Raw genomic sequence first — 22580 nt, 5'->3', positions numbered from 1 at the left:
TACAAGTAAGAAAAGCACATCAATATTAATAAGACTGAGATCCCCTCCTTAACATCTGTGCAATGATATGCAAAAAACCTTTGAGGAAGGAGGTTGTACCTTTCCACTCAAGAACACAGTCTCATGGAAGGTGTGAGTAGTCACTTCTGTGATCACACGCTGTTCTGGAAAATGGGCTGAAGGGTCATCAACAAGATGCCTTTTCAAGGGACTGTAGAGAACACTGAAATTTTTAATGAAGTTTTCTGCAATGAAATTGATACACAATAAAGTTATTTCAGTTTCACAGAGGTGATTTTGGCAGTTTTTACTCTGGAATTCAGAAGAACTTACAGAGAAAATACAAATTTAAACCTGTTTCATGTCAATAATTTCTGACAGTTTGGTATCAACTCTTGAGTAACCACAACTGATGTGAAAACAAGATAAAGTTGCACTGGGTTTTTTTGTTTTCTTATTACAGTCTTCTCATTTGCCACACTAGTCTCTAATCTTGTTTCCATCTCTATTCAATGTACTATAATAATTATTCTCTATGCTTCTATCTAACCACATACCTGCTAAGTCAGAAATAGTATCCTCTCTCCATTTTTTACTTTCTACATTATCTTGAAGGCTCTGCTTAGGTCCACAATTATTTGCATTTATTCTTTATTATTTGCATTTTTATTCCTTTCTCTGCAATTGTCCTTTTCTTTTGACCTTTAGGTACCCTGCTATTCCCATGCCAATCTGACCAGCTCCTTCTGTCTACCAGTGACCACCTTCCTCTTTGTTCAACCTTCTTAGTTTTAAGATATTTAACAAGTAGCTGGTCACTGGTAAAAATTTAAAATAAGCTACAAAGTCCTCAACTACCTTCAGCTACACTACCCTGAGCCTACACCATGTTTTCAAAATTGCTGCAAGATATCCTTCTTCTCAATTTGGATGGAGAAATATTATTCCATGCATTAAAAAAGAGGAGTATTCAATACGAACAAAAGTTCAAGACAAAAGGTATAATATGAAAAATAAAAATAATTCTTTGATCAAATAGAAACAGCTTGTGCTTGTATTTCCAGTACAAAAACTAGACCCAAGTAAAACCTGCACTTTTGTACAGACATACAAAATACCAGATCATCAAGTTTATCTCTGAAATGCAAATCTCTTACACCAGGCCAAAACAGGATTTTTTCTTCCTAGATCTCCGGATTTGGACTATCTATGCATGGTTAAGTAGTAACTGAAAGGAAGGGGGAAATTGAGACATATTCCTGGATTTTTAGAAACCACCTGTAAAGACTGAGATCTGTTAAAGGTATTAAACACTGATCTGGTTTGTTATTATAAAATTTTAAGAGGCTTAAGGAAGTAAAGCAAAATTTTAAAAAGCCACACAACCCAAGCATAAATCACAACTGAATCCTTGACAAAATACGTAGAAGCACAAGTCTTCTGGGAGCTCAAATGACGGCACAGAAATACTCTGAGCCTCACACAGCAGAGAAACCCCGTCACACTCAGGAAATCCTGTGACCCGAGAAACGTTCGGGACAGAAAGTACCGGGAGCAGAAAGGGGAAGGAAATTTCTATCTCCTCATTCTGAGCTTAATATTTCCTAAGTGTCCGTTTATGGCCACTGAGGTTTTTGTTTGTTTTTCCAGAGTGTTTTCCTGGGGGGTTGGAATGGAGACAAGATACAGGGCGGGATGTGATCCTTAATAAGACCATGGCTACTTGTTCTATGCTGTGCATACTTTTGTACTGAGATTTATGGCAAAAAGGGAATGTATTAGTGCTGTAACAATTACATTGATATACCTTCTGGAACAATTTATTTTAAAAGTATGTTCACCTGAATTTCCTTCCATGTTTACTTACATAGGTAACATTAAAAAACCCAGTATTTTCCAGAGGTAGACTCAGTTTTGCACAGCAGGAAATGCAATGGCAGTGACAGGCAAATGCACCTGGTTAGGCATGTTTTGTTTGATTCAGTAACTTGTAAGTAAATCAGAACTGCAATCCTTGGGTTGGGTTTTTTTCCCTTTTTTTCCTCTCTTTTATTTTTCATGTTTTTGTTTGTTTTGTTTTGTTTGTTCTTTGTTTTCTTCTCCAATTCAGACAGGAAAAAAGAGCATGGACAGATTTGGCCCCAACAGAGCTCTACCTTGAAAAGAGACATAATTTTCAAAATCAATTTACAATAATTTAAGTTGGTTTCAGAGGACAAGATAATGGGGAAGTCTCTGCTGATAAGTGGGAAGTATCTCACAAAATTCTGGGATATTTTAGTACACAGAACAGCTGAGTAAACATCAACACCACCACTAATACACAAATGTCTTCTGTAATATCAAATATGTTAGATGCACAATAATTTTTTTTCCACAAGCAAATTAATTTAGATTTTACCAGTTCCTTCAACACATCAGACAGCCAAGAAACACACCTTTTGAGGTTCACTTCTTTTAAAGCAAGTTACTTTTGGTATAGGGAACTTAGTTTTTATGCCACCCAGAACATGATTCTGTTCTAGCCAACAGAATAATTCATAACTGCTTGGTTAAGTACTAAATAGAAGAGAATAAATTACAATTTACAATTCTGACTATAATCTCACTTTTCAAAATACTTGGAAATACTGGGCATACTTGGAAACATAATTTTCTTAATTCAAGCATTTGGATAGTGGTTACCATACCCAGGGTAGGTCCAACAAGTGACTGATTTTGATCCAGGACATAGTGCACTTCTTCTTTCATGTCAACAATGGCAGCAAATTCCTTAAGATGAGTAGATCTTGATGCTCCTAGTCTCTCTGCATATATCCAAAAAAGATTTGAATCCAGGAGATAGAGATTCAAGGTTTTGTTGGTCCTGCAGCTCAGACCGGTAATGTTCATACTACTAATATTAAGGTCAGGAATAAAACAATTCCTATCCTCAATGTGAGGAATAGAAAATTGGGTGTTATCTTTCTTCCCATGGGAAGAAAACGCTACTTTGGGGGTCTGAAAGATGGTCTTCTCAGAACTAATGAAACTTAAAAAATGCCTGTTTACTGTCCTGCAACATGCAGTGTAATAGCTAAAGGGACTATAGAAACTTAAGAAATTGCTGCACTCTATGGTATTTGATATGACTTGAAAAAAGGTATGTTCCTGGAGGTAGAAAGAGTCCAAAGCTGCTTCTATCTCTAAGAAGTTACAGTGTGGCACGTGGACTTTATTTGGTTTGACACCAAGAGTCTGGTTGATGCAGAGCTCACAGACGTTGTGAGTTCTGGAGATGGAATGCCACTGTGGAAGCACCACCGTGTTACAGCAGGGGTACGTGGAGATGGAAAAGGGTTCTGAGAGCTTCAGGTGTGCATCTGTTACAGAGGAATCAAAAGCTGGTGAATCAGTGTCTCCTAAGTGCTGAAGATCTGGCTCAGCTGCCTGGCTTTTATTACACTTGTGGTATTCCAAGGCCACTTTGGTAATCTATGGGGGGGAACAAAAGAAAAACAAAAAAAAATCAGGATTAATGGTACATAGTTCACTCAAATGCAGCTCTCTCTTGCAGGTTTAACAACATATATGCAATTACAGATGGAATTTCAGAGAGATGAAGTTGACTAATCTTCTTTTTTCTTACAATATTATAGGTGGCTCTGACTTGATAACGAAATTAAATTTTCAGATATTTTAGCATATAAGCATTAAATATACAAACAAAAAGTCACTTTAAAATATTCAGTCCACCACATTGATCTCAAGGTCCTCTTTGCATCATATTTATTGCAGTGCAGTAACACTACATTTTATGGTTAAATCCCACTAACATGAAGCATTAACGAGTCCAAGCTCCTGAATTTCCCTTATTTTCCAATACGAGGAGGAAATAAATAAAAGTGCTCCCATATGAAAAGGGAATAGAGATTTTTTCTGGTGTAGGTGGTGCACAGATTTTGTAACAATCATTAAGAGTGCTGAAGCAATGTTTGTATTATCCCAACCATGGGCATATACAGTTGCAATACTGTAAGTGTATTTTGCATATAGTAACGTGACTTATTGGGAGAAGAAAGAAAAAAGGAAAAAAAACTCCTATCTCTCAGTGCCAACATTTCTGTGCTCCATCACCATTTTGATTTCACAACCAAGGGTAAACAAGCAGAGAAAAAGGCATGTGTATGGACCACAGAAGGAATTCCCTTTCTAGGAGACAAAGAACAGAACACACAAGAAAGGAAAATGAAAGAGGAAGTTTCCTTTCATCCTCATTACCACATTAAACAAAACCCAGAACACACACACACTGCTTTCAGAGGAACACTTTGACAGAAGTCGTTGTGATTATCAAAGGGATGTTGAAGTGTCACATCTAGGAGGGGTGTTGTGTCACAGGACCATCAGTATTGAGCTCATTTCAGTGAGCTATGATCACAAAACAAATTTTGCTCCGAGAACTTTCAACATAAAACTTGAGAGCTTTGTCCCTGCAACTGCCTTACAGTCAGGTGGGTTCATTGCCTGAGGAAACCCACAGGCTGGCTGCAGTAAACAGCTCCTCCCATGGTAAACAAACTGCATAACATCTCTATCAAACTGAAGCTATGCAAGAGCAACTGGAATATTTTGTATTTCATTTCACATTTTGATAAACACTGTTATTTAGCAGAAGGAAATTTGAAACGGACCATCTTAGCTTGCACTGTTTTGATCTAAAATAAGTGGTACCTGTTACTAGAATGTTTAACCTGTGACAAGCATCGCTGACTTAAGTCTGCCAAAAATAAGACAGGTTACTACAACAGTAATGGCAGTTCTTTTCCAGGCAAAGATTTCCCCAACCCTACCTTGCAGCAGTCAAGTTTAGCTTTCATTGTGTCTATTTCTACTTTGGCTAAATATTGTATCCTAAGTTATTTTCCTTTTTTCCTTATTGCTACAGACACTGCAATATTGATGAGGCCTCCTTGTGGAAACCACACTTTCCAGGACACACATGTCATGGATGTAAATCAGCACTATCACCAAAACTTAGCCCTGCTTCTTGTCTCCCACAGATGCTTGTTTGTTGCTCCCCACTGTCCTCAGTGCTGTGGGATCACCACTGGGATGTGCAGCTTTGTGTTATACTAAATGGGATGATGGATTCCAGCTGAAAAACAGCCCAGGGACAAAAAACTAGTTTTCAGCCAAGTTAGTTTCCCTGCCTCATTTCTGCACAGCTACACAAACTCCTGTCCTGGGCAGTTCAGACCAGAAATAATGGCAGAGAAAACTGGAAGGTGATTAAAGAATGCATGGGGTATAAAAATCAGAGTGGTTCTGAGTAGCTTTTTGATTGGGCTATATTTGAAATAATTTTAAATAACACTGTCTGGTTTTACAAAAGCTCTGTTCTTCCTTGCACAAGCACCTCTGCAAAGACAGTAGGAGAGCAGAAACAGAATGGGGTGGACAAAACACACAGGGTTTCTGTTCCAGCTGGCAAAGATCTGCATCTCTCCCACAGCACCCACCACGAGGAGGTGGTCAGGGAAGATCAAGATGCTTGTTCTAAACAACTGTTGAATGAGACAAAGGTACATTGTGTGGGATGCAAACCAGTGTAAGGGAGTTGTGATAACATGGTTTGAGAAAGTGTTTTTAAACAAAACTGGATAGTTTGAACAGTGAAATAAAATGAAATAAAATTAAGCTCAGACCACTGACTACAGCTCTCAGGTTCTACTATTTCTGAAGTAAAAAAAAAAAAAATTATTTCACTTACTTCATCTAAAAGAGGATGAATTTCTGCTAAGGGATTGTAAGGTATAAATATGAGAAGTGCTGGTCCTTTCTTCAGCTCATTGTTCAGAAGAAGGCTTTTCCCACCGTGTGGTTTCAGCCAGCGTATGAGCATCTCTCGGTTTTCCAGGGCCCACTTGCAGATGTTTTCAGCAGTGTAGTTCATGATGTCTTTTGGATAGATCTTGAAGGGGGAAAAGAATAGTTCTTTGTCCTCACTTGGTTTAGTAATCAATGCAGTTCTCCAGTATGGCCTGTTTTGTTACTGGAATGACTAAAACTCTTTCTAAATGTGATATTAGACACCAACAAACTTCAGCACTTCATTCACCCTTTCCCTCTGGAAAAGCCTCCAAAATGCTCATCAGGTTATAGTAACACACACAAGCAAAAAGGATTCTACCAGGGAAGCTCCTCTTTCTTTTATTAGATCTTTATAATCTTGACTTTTTCTCAATAGTACAAATTTTCTTTGTAATTGAAAGAGCCCTAAGTTGGTATCATCACATACCTTGATTTACAGAATATTAGAATATTTTTTCCCACTACTAACTCACCATATTAACTCATTTTAAATTAGCCTTCTAAGACCCAAAGATCAAGATTGCATTTAAAACTGGTATTTCTTATTACTGAATGCATCATAAAACTACCGAATTACTGAAAGGCATAATAAAAAGTGCTCACAGCTTCTAGGATCAACTTTAATAAATTCAGGCAACTTTACCTTAAATAATTTGCACAGACAATAGTCTTTTATGTACTTTGTTATTTCATCTGAAAAATCCCTATCTTCCCTAGTCTCAATTAAATAAAATACACATCACAATACCATCTTCACAGCATTTCCCCTCATGGTAGCAGTGTGGGTAGGGAAGGTCTCTATGCCAAACAGCAAACCTGAAAGTTAGTATTTTCAGCCTTAGCTTCCCCAAAAAACCAAGGCACACGGAGTAAGAGTTATCATAAATTCAGCTAATTTAATTAGTGCGATTCTTCTAATCAGTGTCATGTCATACCTTTAAAACAAAATGCAACTTTTCACTATTCCTACTATCCTTCCACAAAATCTCTTTGTCCATATCCTCACCTTCCAATTCTGATCCACTGAAAGATGTAGAAGCTTTGGGAAAAGGTCTTTGTATAGTGATTTCTGAAGTGCTTGGGGTTTTAGGTTTTGAACAACTGGCATCTCAGCTACCGTTTAAAACAGCTGCTGATGGGTAGAATGAAAATGTGTATTACTGTACAAAATTATACTTCTTAAACATCCCGTGTCCTAAAGCTCTGTGAAACATTTATTCATGGTCTGGTATGACAGACCTTCAACCTCCACGTGCTGTCCCAGGGTGACTAGAAGAGAAGTGCCACACTCACAAGGGATGTGTTGGCGTGCCTGTGCAAATACACGCTGCCGGAATGCTGCAGGGAGAGCTCCTGGGCCACACGTCTGTCCGTGATCACTCCAAAGCGAATCGGCCCCAGGTAATCTGCAAGGACAGAGGGCCACACTTTAAACACAGTTACACACACACTGAAAGCCTCAGAGCACCACCTTCAGACCAAAACACAGAGCACTGCTGGGAAAAGGCAGAGGGACCTGGGAACAGCAGCTGCCAATGCTGGTGACTGAGGCAGAAGCTGGTGACAAGAACAAACGTGTTCCTCTTCTGCACGGAGGAGATAGAGAATGTCAACCTGAACGGTCCAATTTCTTGATCTGCTTATTAAATATAGGATCTGGTATCACAGATGCACCTTGCATGTTTTATGGCATCTCAAAAGCCAAGATGATACATATGTATGAACACTGTTTAAGTGATGTATATTTACAGTAAATTCGTATTATTTAAATATATGTTATTTATAAATATATAGTCTATATTTATAAATGTATACACACAAAGACAGATTGCCTCTCATCTTTATGTGGCAAAGAACTGTCCCAACACAGAAATGAAATCATAGAACAAAACAGAACAGGCTCTATATCAAGCCAGTGGCACAGTAAAATACAAGAATAATGGTACCAATTTCCTTTGTTTGCTGACAGGAATATCCATGAAATGTGCTAATCCTAACTTTAAGATAGTTCCATTCAGAAGGATGGAAAAACAGGTATTAATCATATACAAAGTTTGCATATTTAAACACAAGAGGTTTTGCATTTCAGATTATTAAGGGGGAGAAAGCCCTTCCCATCATGCTGCCTTGTGCCAGGAAAGCACTTTGCTGAATTCAGTTACTAAGTACTGACAAAGTCAAATTCATCCAATGCCTCTGACATTGCACATGTTGCATAAAACCAAAGATTTTTGGATTCCACTTAAATGAAATAGTGGAATCTGCTTATGGCTCTGTATGGGTTGTGGGGGGGGGGGGGTTGAGGAATCTGTATCCTAGTGTATCTTTGGACAGCAGCCTGTCATACACTTCATTCCATGATGGCTGATCACATAATAACCTTTCCATGTAAGCATCCTATGAGATGGTCTCATAATTAGATCAACACCAAAAACACACAGAAGGGATTAATTCCCAAGTTACAAAATATTGCCAAAAACTACTTAAGCTCTTACACATAACTCATTCACAGATGCCTTAAATTATGAAAACAAAGCTTTTACCTTTCTTTAATGAATGTAATGCTGATGTGAAGAATGTTAAATAACCAGGTGGTTGAGGTGAAGCATTGAACTCAAAATACCCCACAACTCCAGGCTGAAATAACAAGAATTAGAGCTATTTAAGCTATTTTCAAGCATAAATATATGGGAACAGCAATTATTCACCTACAGTAAACCACAACAAATTCTTAAAAGACAACAACGTTTACTGAAGAACAGCTACTTTACGCTGCAAGGAAAAATTTAGTATTTAAAGACTGACTAGAAAACAGTGCTAAAGTTGTCATTCAAAAGTCATGTATGAGAAAGGGGTTTATGGATGCTGAGTTTCTAATGGTGTATTGCCCATGTTAGCTACTAAAGTTCACCAAAACCATTTCATGTTTGCTTTGCAACTATTTTTTAAGTCAGTTCCAGTGCCAAGGTAAGAAATGTAAGCATCATAGATATCTTTTAGAACTGGAACGTCAAATGTGATTTTTCAGAGTATAAACAGCTTAAGCAATAATTGTTGCACATAATTAGCAACTACATATGAATTCACACTTTGTGTGTGCATACCTGAACTGCTAAGCCAAGTGATCATCCCATCTTTAAGGTATCAGTCACTGTAAATCCTTTCAGTTTATCCTGCAAGAATCAGTGACTGACCAGCTGCACAAAGATAAGGAGAGCCCCACATCCCACCTGCATATCCACAAAATTCTTCACATTGCCAAAGAGACAATTCAAAATTTAAAAGACTCATCCTTAAATAAAGAGGCTGATTGATTTTTCCAGGTGAATGACTTCATATGAAATTCAGGAAGAGAATCTGGGAGAAGCTGTCTTGGAACAGAGAGGTGCACAGTCTAGACTTCTCTTGTTCCAATGTTTCAGTTAAGCTTCGGCTCTAAATTTTCAAAATATAATCCATTATATGTTATTATTAAATTACGTTTTTAATGCATCACTCAAGTTGGCTTAATAATCTTTCAGGACAGAGTAAGTGATGGAATTTGGTTATTTTGTGTTATTTCTTTCCCAGTTCCACCAGTGCACACAGAAAGCATTTGATACACAAAGCAAGAGCAGCCCAGGGATTGCTGTGGAACAAGAGATTCCAGACTCACCAATCACCCATTTGTGTGGCAAATATATTCTCACATAAGTATCTTCATTTGGTATTTCAGAGCCTGCTTTACTTTTTTTTTGTTGAGTTTTACATATAAAAATTTAAATTTCTTTTTAAAACACGAACATACATTTTACCTCTTACTGTTAATATGAATTCAGATATTCATATCAGCCATACAAACTGACCTAATTCACTATGAATTAGTGATCTCAGGATGTTATCCAATTGCCCATTCCAGCTAATGACCTGCTCTTTTTAGGCAGGAATTCTGTTTCATGAATGAATGCTAAACACAAGACCCTTGTTCATAAAGATTCCTTATGAGGTAGACCAAGAAAATTATCAATAATAAAAATGAGATATAAGCAGTTAGTGAAATTTCTGCAATAATAATTGCCAAGAAGGAAGTAAAAATATAAATGAAGTAGTAGTGAAAAAATACAGCAGTGTTCTTTTCTAAACAACAAACAGGCTAGTAATTAATGTTTATCTTTTTTTCCTAGTTTCAAATTAAGACAGTAAAAGAAACAATCCCTTATAAAAAACTTTCAAAGCATTCAAGTGAACCAAAATAAGAAGACAGACAAGATTATCAAAATTGTAGTATCTCATTTCCTAGGACCATTTTTGAATAGTAATCCTGTATTAAGCAAATTTATGGCACCAAACAGTGAATGAAAGATGAGTCAAAAGTGACAGTAAAATGTGACAAGAAGCCAAAAGTCAGATGTAGAAATATTTACGTTAAATATTTAAAAAGGTAACATTCTGATTCTGACTGCCAGTTCTGTTGTACAATAACAGCAGTTTCAGACTTCAATTAAAAAAGAAATTGTACTAGGAGAATATATACTAATGCTAAATGCCTAATCAGTAATCTGGTTAATTAATGGCCTTTTAATGACCATCCCAGAGGTGTTAGAATTTTTGCCCCGTTACAGGCTGCAATTATACCCAGGAGGACAGTGACTAAAATGCTGCATTTCTTCTCAAGTACCACGAAAATGTTTCCATCAATAAGAATGAAGAGATTCAGTTGCTCACACCAACTGCTCTGCTCATTTAACAAAGCTGAACACTTCCAGGGGATGGCAACTAACAAGAATTCTTGCTCTGTACAAGTGAGATTCAAGTCTCACAGGAAAGATCTCGATGCAAATAAGAGGTTCTTAGTTTGGAATGCAAGTAGGCCACGAGCAGCTTGACAGCAACAACTCCCACTTCATGTAAGACCCTCCAAAACACTCCGTAAGTGCTGCAGCAACAGCTGCCTGCAAATAGTTTGTGAGTTTTTTACATACAAGCTGTTACTGATGGTCAGCTGCTTCCAGGCAACCATCTCTGTGGAGCTCTGGGTAACCCCCTGCATGCAGGCAGTTAGGAATTACTAAGAGGAAGAGGATAAGACTTGCTGCTATATAAAGTTGGAGGATAAAACACTGGAGTGTGACACAGGGGTTGTTAGGAGCATTAGGAGTGTTGGTGTTGCTAGAACAGAGCTTGCTGGAGCTTTTCTTCCCATGAAACAATTTTCAACCCCTGTCTCAAACAGAGTGTCTGTAGGAAAGGCTTTGGAGCAAACCTGAGGATGTCAATAGTGAAGAGTTATTAGTACCATCTCCTAAGGAAACTCATATATGGTACAAAATCATTAATTGTAGTGGAGCCTATTTCTTGCTTGGTCTCTATACCACAGGAATAGAAAGTGGTGTGTGATGCAATTAAATCAAGTAACAGACTTGACAAGAAACCCAACAATTAAAAAACAGCAAGTTCATGGAAACCTTTGGAATTAACAGAGATCTTCAGATGAGTAATTTTTATTGGAGAACAGCCACCATGGTTTTATTCCAGAACCATGCCTCAAATCTACCACAGTTCTTTGAAGGGATGAGCACGCATGAAGATGCCTGATCTACTCCATGCAGCATGCTGTACTTCCACAAAGTCTACAAGACATTACCAAGCACCTTGGAAGAAAGTAAGGTGATAAGGAATAACATGGAAGATCCTTTTCTAGATCAGTAGAAAAGACAAAAAACTACAGGTAGAAGTTCATTTTTTTCAGCAGCCAAAGACAGTCAGCCAGGCTGTGTACTGATAACCATGGAGTTAAGGATGTGTACTGATACTCATGGAGTTCAACATTCCTAAAAGGACTTCAGAAAAGGGAGAGAACGGTGAGGAACAAAATTTGCAAAGGTTATTTGGAATCACTGGAACTACAGCTGACTGGAAGAGCTGCAGAAAGACAGTATTGAATGACTGTTATGAAAGAACTTTGTAATTTAAAGGCCAATAAATGTGAAATAATGGGAACAGAGAACAGGAAAAAAACACAGCTACTGATTAGCTTTTACAATCAGATGTTTTTAATACTCAATCAAGTTATTTCTATCCCAATTTGGAATTTTAAAAAAATGTTTTGGCTATGTTGCATTGACATAAGGGAGATGATTCTTTTAAGAATCTGACTTGTGCAGGCAGGCAATTCCTGCCTCATGTTATCTGTGAGCACAGGAAAGAAAACAGCAAGAGGAAAGGAATGTGTTTTCTCTGGGGAACAGAATAATCAATATTACATACCAGTAAATCTACACTGTAGAAATGCAAAGAAACTGTTGATTGATATTAATTAAATTTACCAGTAAGAGTCTGCTCATTTTGCAAGGACGTTAAAAACATTGGGTATCCAGAACTGAAAGCAAATTCTCACACCATCATTTAACACAGGCACCTCAGTACCCCACACAAAAGCAACCTGAATCCCCTTCTGTGTCAGATCCTATCCAGCTGGCTAATGCTCAGAGAGCATTCCCACACAAACAGAGCACAGCAGGGAGCTGACATCACGTTTAGACACACACCAGCTCCCTCCCAGAGAGACCAGCTCTCCTGAGGCCAGAAAATGGTGAGCTCCCTGGGCACATTTAATTTTCATAAATGAGTGAAGCTTTTGGTGTAACTACAGGGGCTTCATGTTTCCTGCCCTGTGCCTCAGGAGGACAGGGGTATTTCCAGCAGTTGGGTTAGTCAGTGAGGAATGAGCCAGGCCAGTTGGGATTAAAGTGAAACTGTTACATCTCTGCAGCTGAGAAAACAAAATGACTACAGGTACTCAGAGGTACCCTGAGTTATGGCAGAACGTGCAGATCTTTCTCCTCTTACATCTTCCTATACACTCCAAGATTTTACCTGCTTTCCAAATGGGGTTTTTCCTTGCTCTCAAAAATTAAATTCTAATTCTAATCCAGTTCTAGTTTTGCACTAGTATCATTCCACAACCACAAAAACCAACCTTAAACAGTATCAAAAAACGCAGATTTGAACTTCGGCGTCTTCAACCCGAACTGTTTTCACGGGGTTTGAGCGCCCTCTTGTGAGAGCAGCACAGCATGTCACGATAGTCGTGATCGGGTGGAGAACGGAACAAAACTCCAAGGAACAAACACCACTTGTCCTTACATTTAGCTGGATTCCGTTCACCAGCATTTTTTTTTGTTTGCAGAACCCATTCGCTGGCAGAACAAAGGGCTGAAAATTAGATACTGACGATAAATCTTTCAGAAATTCTGAGCTTCAAGTTAATCAGCTTTTCAACAAAGAAATCACAAAAACAAAATGGTCCAGCAGGCAGTGGTCAAGGTGCCCAATGAGCAATCCTTGATAGTCTTCTGTCCTTTTGTTTCTGCTAAAAGTCAGTATTTTTTACATATAGAAGATCAAAAATCAAAGGAAGACACTAGCCAAGGGTCTCAAAATAGCAATTACTTTGTTCTATACGTGCACTTCCTGCAGTCTACTTTATTCCCCAAACTTCCTCACTTCTTAAACACAGGAGTCACTCCTGGACTGTATTTTCTACAAATGGTATAAAGTTTTTCAATTTGCATGGAAATCATTAGAAACAGTTCACATTTCTGTTTAAAATTATGAAATGACCTGTTTATTTCTGGTTTAAAACTATCATTTCCTTTGGGTCTGCCTATGTTTCCCTCCCATCCACCTTCATAAACAATTCTGTTTCTTCCACCTTATCTGTTACTTTTGTATCCCCTTGTCTCCTTCCTGCTTAACTTCACAGAGGCAAGCTACTGAGCACCGAGTGCCATGCTCTGGTACAACCTCAGCCTTAAATGACTGCAGGGCAACATGACACATCAGACTCTATTCTTGGGCCATTCTGGGGAAAAAAAAGAACCAATAAATGCTGAACATAAACAGAGATTTGGCATTTGGAGCCACAGAATTTCAAGCGCAGGAATGGGGGAAGTTTGAACACAGAAACAAAAATAACTGTTCAATTGCTAAGCAGTGTTTAAAAAATATTTTCTGTTCCCCCCTAAGTTTGTCTTTTATCTTAACCTTTTTCCAATGGAATTGCACCTCTTACTGTAAAGCAAACTCAAACTTAACGACAATAAGCTTATTAGTTATCTTTTGCAGACTACCTAGAAATAATTCATGTAACACAGACCAAAAACCAAGCATGGCTGTTTTCAAATCTCTGTAAGAGGAAAAAGAATGTTTTAGAAAAACATTTTAGAATGGCAAAACTGAAGCAGTGAGAGGACAACAGAAGTGCTTGTGATCACAGAAAGTATCAGCACCAGAGACAGGCACACAACTCACTACTCCTGACTCACATTCCCTGCCTAAAACACTGGAAAGCCAAGCCCATTGACAGTTCCTGGCAGGAACAGCACAGCCCCTGCCCATGGTGACCACCAGCGTGTGTCCCCTCATGCTGTCATTTAACATACAGGACCTGCTCCATCCTGCAGCAGAACCAGTCATTAGGACAAGTTCCCAGAGGATCTGCTCCATTCTGGGACACTGGAGGCTCCCTCACACGTTGTACCCACTGCTACAGCAGGGATTTGTTGATCAGCTCAGAGCTGAGTAAGATTGTGGTATTTCTGCACTGTGCACTACAGAAATGAACAGTTATAAAGGGACTGCAAATGGTTCTGTTGTAAGTACGTGTTGTCTTATTGGAAGTTATTAATCCACTAGTATTGTTACCAATCTTGGCACCCCTGAAAACAACAGACTGAAAATTAATAAAACACCATGTCCCAGTGGATTAAAACCATGAAGTTACCCCATACAATGTGGTTAGGAGCTCTTATTTCAACTAATTTCACATTTGTTTTACTTAACAAATTTATCCTACTAGAAAGGCTTAACATTCCTCTAAAAATTAATGATTGTATATTTCTCAAATGCTGTCCCAACTTAGATTGAAGATTTTTGTGAGAAGATTTCTTCCTCATTTCTTGTTCATATGTAACTTTTTGGTGAGGTAACAACTTTGATTGATTGTTGTCTCTACATACTAAAGTACTGTAAATTAAGAGCATCACTAAATCATAAGAGTAATTATACGTGGAACCAATATTATGAATTTGTCATTTAATATTTTTATGATTTTAACAAATTTACAGGGCACTGATTTCAGGATCCTGAAAATAAACTAGTACTTTGGAGCAGATCAAATTTAATCCTTAGACAAGTCAAACTCTTTCTGAACCACAGTGGTAAAGCTAGAGAAGAGAGATAAGTACCTCATAATTTGAGAGGAAATCTAGTAATTTTGATCGAGACGAGATGTAGAGTAGTGGTGTCATCACCCGGCGAACAAACTTTTCAATATAAACAGCACTCATTGGGCCTTTGTATTCAATTGGTCCAAAACTAGTACCAAAAAAAATAATAGAACATTAAGACTTAAATGAACAATAGAGAGTCTTCCTGGGGGTGGCAGATAGGAGTTACACAGACAGCATGCTCAGCCTCTAGGGAATCGCTCTCCGTGTTTACCAGCGGCTTCGGTGACTGATGGGGAGTTGTGTTACCAGAGGAAAGCGCAGCACAGGAATCCCAGCCACTCTCTGTGGGAAGGGGCAGTGTGTTGGTAAGGACAGAGGGATGGAGAACACTTCTGAGTCCCATTAAAGTTGGTAAAATGCAGGTATAAATGATATGATCATACACATATCTTTGTGCTTGGTCCATGTGACCAATACATGTGACTTACATACATGTGACTTAAAAGAACAGATCTGAAAAAATGTCACTATTTTCACTTGATTTTTCAGTGTCTCAAACAGTATCAACCTGGAAAGGTGCAATATTTTTACACAGACTTTTACAGGAAGCAATCAGTAAGCCAGGGACAAATCCAGGCCCACTGCTGATGAACAAACTAAGCAAACCTAGAGTTCCCCCCAGCCATGTGATAAAACAGCGCACACCACATTAGGTAGTGCTAAAACAGAAGGTGGGCTGGGGCTTGCAGACACGATTTCCAGAGGTTCCCCTTATCCCCTTGAAATCCTGCATCTGATTTATTATCATTAGGTTGGACAAAGCATCACTGTCCAAAATGAAATCAAACACAAAAAGCACAAAGAATTAGTCCATTTCCACTGAAGAATTTAATGTGATGCATTTTTAATATAGTTTGTATAGTTTGTAGAGACACATTGGAAAATATCAAACTCACACTGAGGTACCTCTATTCAGGTGCTCTGAAGTTCTTCTAGAGCCAACTAGATTATTCTACATCCTACACTGGTTTATTACAAACCTTTCCTTCACAGCAACACACAGTGCTTCAACATGTCACATGCCCAGGACACCACATTCAACATTTAATACCTCAGGCACAAGGGGTGCATCACCCTTTGGGGTTTTTATGAAGTATCAATATGGAATTACACCTCATCTTGTTGCAACTCTGTTTAATGTTACTGATAGTACCCAAGTGTATCCATCTATTGTGTTCTAAGTTCAAGATCAAGTAAGTTTAAGTCAATGTACATCCAAGTGGGATTGTAAGGTTCTTGTGTTGCAGTTTGAATTATGCCAGTGTCACCTGTGTCTACCCCAAGTTCAGCTAACAGAGACCAGGACTGTTCCTCCTTAATACATAAATCCCCTCACCAAAAACCATAATCAGCCTCTGTAATTGAAGAGAGCTGCAGTTCAAGACTAGAGTACAAAAGTACAATGTAAGGGATAAACTATCATATGTAGCATTAGAAAGTGTGTTTCCTTACCTTCTGCTCCACACAAAGAGAAAAAAAAAAAAAGGATAATACATACTAATACTAAAAAATAAAAATGAGATTATATAAAATTTTATACAATGATATCTCAACATCTGGAGCATAAAAAGTGAGTGCAAAGTTCAAATTTAGAAGAAGATCTTCGGTAAACAGTGCCATTTAAATATGCACTTAAATTCCACTCACTTCAACAACCCTTAGGTACGTTCTTTATTGCTGTAATAAACTAGGACCAGTTGATATAATCCATCTACAGAGCAAGCAGTCAACTGAAATTAATATATAACTCTGTATTCTTTACTTTTTATTGGAGGCAGAACTTCCAGAAGATGCACAGGCAAAACAAAATTTCCTTAAGGATGAAGAATTGCCCAGCATGTCATTTAACTGACATTTACAGCCCTACCTGGCACCTGAGTAGCACACGGGATGAGCTTCACCCAGAGTCTCCTCCTCTACAGCTGTTTACTATAGCCATAAATGTAACATTTTCAAACTGCAGCATTTTATATGATATCTCTGTTCCCCAAAACAACAATAAAAAGCCCAGATCATACATAAGAAATCTTACCTTCGATGGTATACATGTATCACAGGAAAATAAAAGAAATGCTTCTGCTTCCTGCATTTCCCCTGGTTCCACCAGCAATTTATAGCCACAAACAGCACCTGCAAAGCAGGTAAAAATTCACAGCTAACAAAGTACACCACTGTGACTTTTTTATCCCAGCTGTACTTATTACAATCTATTCCATCTGCTATTTTCAGGGCCTTTTCAACTAAGCATTCCATACCTGTTGCTCTTAATTCTATCACACAAAGACTTTTTTTGTCATTTTGCAACAGCAATCCTTTTGGTCGCTATTCTTTCTAGTTTTTATGGTTCTTCATCTAAATCCTTCAAATGTAGTGATTTAGTCATGATCCATAATAATTACTTTTTCTGCAGTGGAGCTCAACAAGTGGAGGTTTAAGACAGCTGTACCTGTGAAGTGTTCACAGGTACACAACTGCTAGAAAGCTTACAATCTTATATGATTACCAGTGTCTACAAGCATCCTGGAACTGGAAGCAAACTCCGTGGAATTTCTGTCTGAAGGCAGGTGAATAAACCTGAGAACGCTTTACAACAAGAAACTTGTAGAGTTCCCCACTCAGGAGCAGAAATAACTGAGGAGGAATCACAGCTTGCCTCCATTTATTCTAACACTCTGTATGCTATATTAAAATTAGGACCACTGGCTGAGTTACCCAAATATGTGGACATTCAAGTCCTACTTGTTCCCATGGGAAGCCAGAAATCAGCATCAGCTGGGACACTTAAAAAGCTATCAGGTCATGTTTAAGATTGGTATCTTCTCTGGAGGTACCTGGTCTGACAACCTGCTGGCCACATGTTCTATCTCTTCTCTTGCTGCGATGGACTGCCCACACCACGGGGCATAGAAGAAATACAGCACGATCTCCGAGTCCTGCCGGAGCTGCTCGGCATAGTCCAGCTGGCCCCGGAACAGATCGACCACCGGAGACCTCGCCGAGAAAAAACTCACGGGGAGCTTCGCTGGCATTGTCACATCTTTGGCTCGGCTGCAGGAAAAGATTAACAGAGTGGTTACTGAGACTGCAGAGCAGCAGTTAAAAGTGTGCCCAAAGCCAGAATTTCTGTCCTTAGCGAAAGTCATGCAACGACAAAACTTGGGAAATTGGTGCAAACGACTCCAACTCATGCTATGTGAGTCAGGTTCAGAAACACCATAAAATCTAAAGATCACCCTGCCCAAGCTTTACAAAGCCACGCTGGGATACCATGCACTGTGTCTCTGGGCACGTTAGCTCACACTCTCACGGCTGGCTGCCATAGAGTATAAAATTACCAGGAAGAGTGATTTCTTTGGATTTCTTCCCTGGCCTCATCCTCTTTTAACACTTGTACTTTAGGTAACAGCACCCTGATAAGAAAAGAGACGCTGGTCATAAAGTTTTGTGATGTGATGTTTATATAAACAGAGACTAGTACCTGCCTTATGCTTTGTTTTATAGTATTCTACACTTCTGTTCTTTCATATTTTGTCAGCAAAAAAAATTGTATATACATATTAAGTTTATTTTACTGATTAGAGGAGGAACTTCAAACTCTTCAGGGAACATTTTCTCTGCAATGTAAGGACAAAATCAACAAATACTCTAAATTTAAAGAGATTATGACAGATTAAGTTTCTTGAGAGAAATTAGTTTGACTAGTAATACCAAGAATATAAAGCAAATACTCAGGAAACAATTTGCTATCAAACCAGCAATCAAATAACCTGGAATTCAGCATTTCCAAGGTGTTCAGAAGTTGCTATGGTATAGACTGCCTTAAATGCAAGTGAATGATCATACTTCCTTTTTATATTCCCTTAATTTTAAAATTTTCCACTAGCTATATTTACACTAGAGCAAGACAGATTGAAAACTGGATCACCACACTGTAACACCCAATTTTGCCATGGTTTGTAATGTGACAGGAAGTTTTAGGAAAGGTTATGCACTTCTTTACTTTGTGCTGCAATAAAAAGCTAATAAAAAAATCTTATTACCTGACATTTGATCCTTCTCAGGTTAACATTTTAGTAATTGTGATAGAATTATTGAGTCCCAAACACTGTCCAACTCAAATATTAGGCAATCTCTTAACAACTGCCACATTTACAAACTTTATGATCTTTCTGGTTTTTAAGAAGTACCTTTGTTTTTACAATACAGCAAAAAGCCACACACTTCTCTTATTTCCAGGCTACCAAGCATACACTTAAAGCTCAACATTTTAGAATTGCCCTCAGTATATTTTCTAGAAGTTATGGAAATTCTTAATTCATACGTAAGGAAAAATATTTGCTTCAAAATCCAGAATTTTGAAAACAGTTCCTAATGTTTATAATTCATTAATTCCACTACTCACAACATTATGTTTCCACACAGATGATCAAAAATCTGGTTTATTCTATGGACTTCTACCTTTGTTTCTTCCCGTCTCTCCCAACCAACATCCCAGCATCTCCTTCCCCAACCCTCAGGTTCTTAAATCACCTCCCAACCAACACCTCTGCTTCCCTCCCATTCCTGCACCCTGTGCTTATCCAAACTGGCAGCTTCTTCTCATGCTTTCTGCCTGCCAACTGGACAGGACACAGCTCCCACGTAAGCTCTGGCTCACAGGTCACACACTGATCAGCTGCTGGAAGCACAGCATGGCAGCAAGGGCTGGTCTCACACCTACTTCTTCAGAGACATCAACTGGAATTTCTCCTCTTAAACTCGTTTAATGAAAATGGACAACCTCAGTGTGTTTAAAACCTCTGCTTCCTCTACAGAATTAAACTGAAAGAGTTCAAGAGTTACAGCATAAACCTTAAAAATGAGATACTGAACTGCCTCCAAATTGCAAGAAAGTGTAAATAAAACACATCAGCAGAAGTTGCATGACATGAGTGAGTCAGGAAATAAACAATTACCTTCAAATATGAAAATACTCCAGTACTTATTAAAAAACAAAACATAATAAATCCATAGCTACTAGCTGCTTAAGGTGACCTGGTCAGCAGTGTCTCCCTCTGCAATACCAAATGCATAATAGAATACCTTGACATAATACCCAACTTTACTAAGAGAACCCCGAAAAATTATACACATATAAACTGATTACATAAGAAATGATTACACAAACATGATGATCACAAACTGTTTATTAAAGCACTGATTTTGTTATTTACCCGCTGCTCGCAGCCTACAGAAACTTAAACACTTTCCAACAGAACACCCTGGTAATAAAGGGAAGCACATGCAAGTGCCTGCAGGACCAGCCTTTGACTGCAAGGTCCTTAGACTGCAGCTGTCTGAAAGATATTTGCATTTTGCCAGAAATAATTCAGGTTCTAAACCACATACCATAGTAATCCATGCCAGGTCAGGTCTCATTTGTTCCCTGAGTCACCACAAACCTGCAATACCTCAAACCCCACAAATGGATTGCCTTATAGTAAAGGAATTTTCCCTTTCCATACTTTTTATCCACTGGTCACCAAAGTTATATATTGTAAGAAAAGTTAGTGGTAGTAACTCTGCTGTGGTGCTGAGTGTTGCTTGTAAATCACACTGACATGTGGTGAGAAACTATGTCCTGTATTCAGAGTTAACATATGCAACTAACCATCTTCCAAACTGTACGTGGAATTTTTACTTTTCCATATTTCTGATAGCAACCAAACAGGGAATACTTTCATGATATCAGTTTGTCTCTTTAACTACAAACTGAAAGGCCAAACCCCTTTAATCAAACTTCCTGTTCAGAGTACAAGTGTCAAGAAGCACATTCCATCTGTGAGCTTTCAAACAGAGACAGCAGTAAAATGAAAGGAACACGCAGGTTTTAAGGAGAGCAAGAAGAAAACAGAAAAATCACTGTAAATGTAAAAAAAAAATAATTTTTTTTTAGTAATGGATAGTTAATCGGGGAGGTGATTATGTTCAAAAATTCTTCACCATACATTCTGAAATATAGTAAGAGCTTTACAACTTTTTATCTATATTATCTGGTCACTGTGAGATACAGACTCCTGGAGCAGAGGCACAGCTACTCAGAGACACTCATTGACAGACTTAAAATTCACTCTTGTTCAAATAATACATCCTCTGTGCACAGATGAGAAAAGAAGGCCTTAGCATTTTTCAGAAGCATTATCTGTGAACCAAGTGTCTATTGGAACAAAAATTTGTCAGATCCTGCAGAATAGAGACATACATATAGAATATGTAGCCTTTTCCCACTCTCAAAATCAAACCCCAAGTGCAGCAGATGTTCTTAAATTAATATGGTGTGACCTGAATCACAGAACAGTCACCTTGACCTAAAACCCATCCGGAAGGTTCAGATCCCGCTCCAGGCTCCCAAACGGAGCAGCCCATGCCCAGCCCCTCCAGCGCACACATCGCCTGCTTCCACGTACCCAGCTCTGGGCAAACAGGAACTACAGACACTTCTACAAACAAGGAAGTTCCAGCTCCCAAGAGGAGCACCACCAGACTGGGGAGAAACCGCAAAATCTTTCTGTCTGAAGCACGTGCGGGCAAAGGGGGGTGACAACACCAACACATGAGCCAGAAGAGACCCATTCTCCCAGGCCGATGCTGAGAGTGCTGAGGGCAGAGCTCAGCCCCGAGCCCCCTCAGCCCCTCTGTGGCAGCGCGAGGTTCCAGTTACCTCTGGAGATGAGCAAAAGAAGCTTTATCTCAGCAGCACATCTGCCACAGAATCACAGAAAGGGTCAGGCTGGAAGGGACCACAGTGGGTCATCTGGTCCCACCTCCCTGCTCCAGCAGGGTCATCCCAGAGCACACGGCACAGGACTGTGTCCAGACCGTTCTGGAATATCTTCAGTGAGGAGACTCCACACCCTCTCTGGACAATCTGTTCCAGTGCTCGGTCACTGCACAGGGAAGAAGTTCTTCCTCATGTTCAGGTGGAACTTCCTGAGCATCAGTTCCTGCCCATTCCCTCTTGTCCCACTGCTGGGCACCCCCGAGCAGAGCCCGGTCCATCCTCTGACCCTCCCTTCAGACACTTACACCGTCCCCAGACCGTGTATCCCGCGTACCTCCGCCACCCCCGCCGGGGCGGACGTCCCTTCACACACCGCTCCCTCCCCACACACGTTCCACGGCCCGACCCGCCGGGGGGTCACGGCGGCCCCCGACACGCGCCGGGCCGCGGTTGCCATGGGGACCGCGTGTGGTGGGGGCCGGCAGGAGGACCCGCCGCCCACCCCGGGCACGGCCGTGCCCGACCCGGCACCGCGGGGCCACCGCGGGGCCAGCCCCGGCCCCGGGGCAGCACCAACCTCCGCTCCCCCCGCCCGCTCCCCGGCGGTACCTGCAGGTGACTTTGAGGGCGACGAGGAAGGCGCAGCCCAGCACGATGGCCGCGCCGCACAGCACCTCGGGCCGCCGCGCCATCAG

General features: G+C 39.6%; 1 protein-coding gene across 6 annotated transcripts in view; it reads right to left on the bottom strand.

The window, feature by feature from the left end:
- The window catches only part of TXNDC11 (thioredoxin domain containing 11), a 27635-nt gene extending 5058 nt beyond the window's left edge, over positions 1 to 22577 (bottom strand). Inside the window, exons 1-10 of one of the 6 annotated variants that reach the window (XM_027684220.1) lie at positions 19694 to 19926; positions 18604 to 18656; positions 17957 to 18173; positions 17158 to 17255; positions 15081 to 15210; positions 8397 to 8490; positions 7147 to 7259; positions 5753 to 5953; positions 2691 to 3474; positions 100 to 245 (exon numbers count right to left, since the gene is read on the bottom strand). In XM_027684220.1, coding sequence (XP_027540021.1) covers positions 100 to 245; positions 2691 to 3474; positions 5753 to 5953; positions 7147 to 7259; positions 8397 to 8490; positions 15081 to 15210; positions 17158 to 17255; positions 17957 to 18154 — 1764 coding nt within the window. In that variant the 5' untranslated portion in view covers positions 18155 to 18173; positions 18604 to 18656; positions 19694 to 19926. The other 5 variants (XM_027684219.1, XM_027684221.1, XM_027684222.1 and 2 more) reach the window with 5 other exon arrangements.
- Between the last annotated feature and the right edge of the window lie 3 nt (positions 22578 to 22580).

Source organism: Neopelma chrysocephalum, unplaced genomic scaffold (genome assembly GCF_003984885.1).
Source record: "Neopelma chrysocephalum unplaced genomic scaffold, ASM398488v2 Primary Assembly neopelma1_65c, whole genome shotgun sequence".
Lineage (NCBI taxonomy): Eukaryota > Metazoa > Chordata > Aves > Passeriformes > Pipridae > Neopelma > Neopelma chrysocephalum.
The sequence above is the reverse complement of the archived record's forward strand: the minus strand, read 5'-3'. Positions and strand labels throughout refer to the sequence as shown.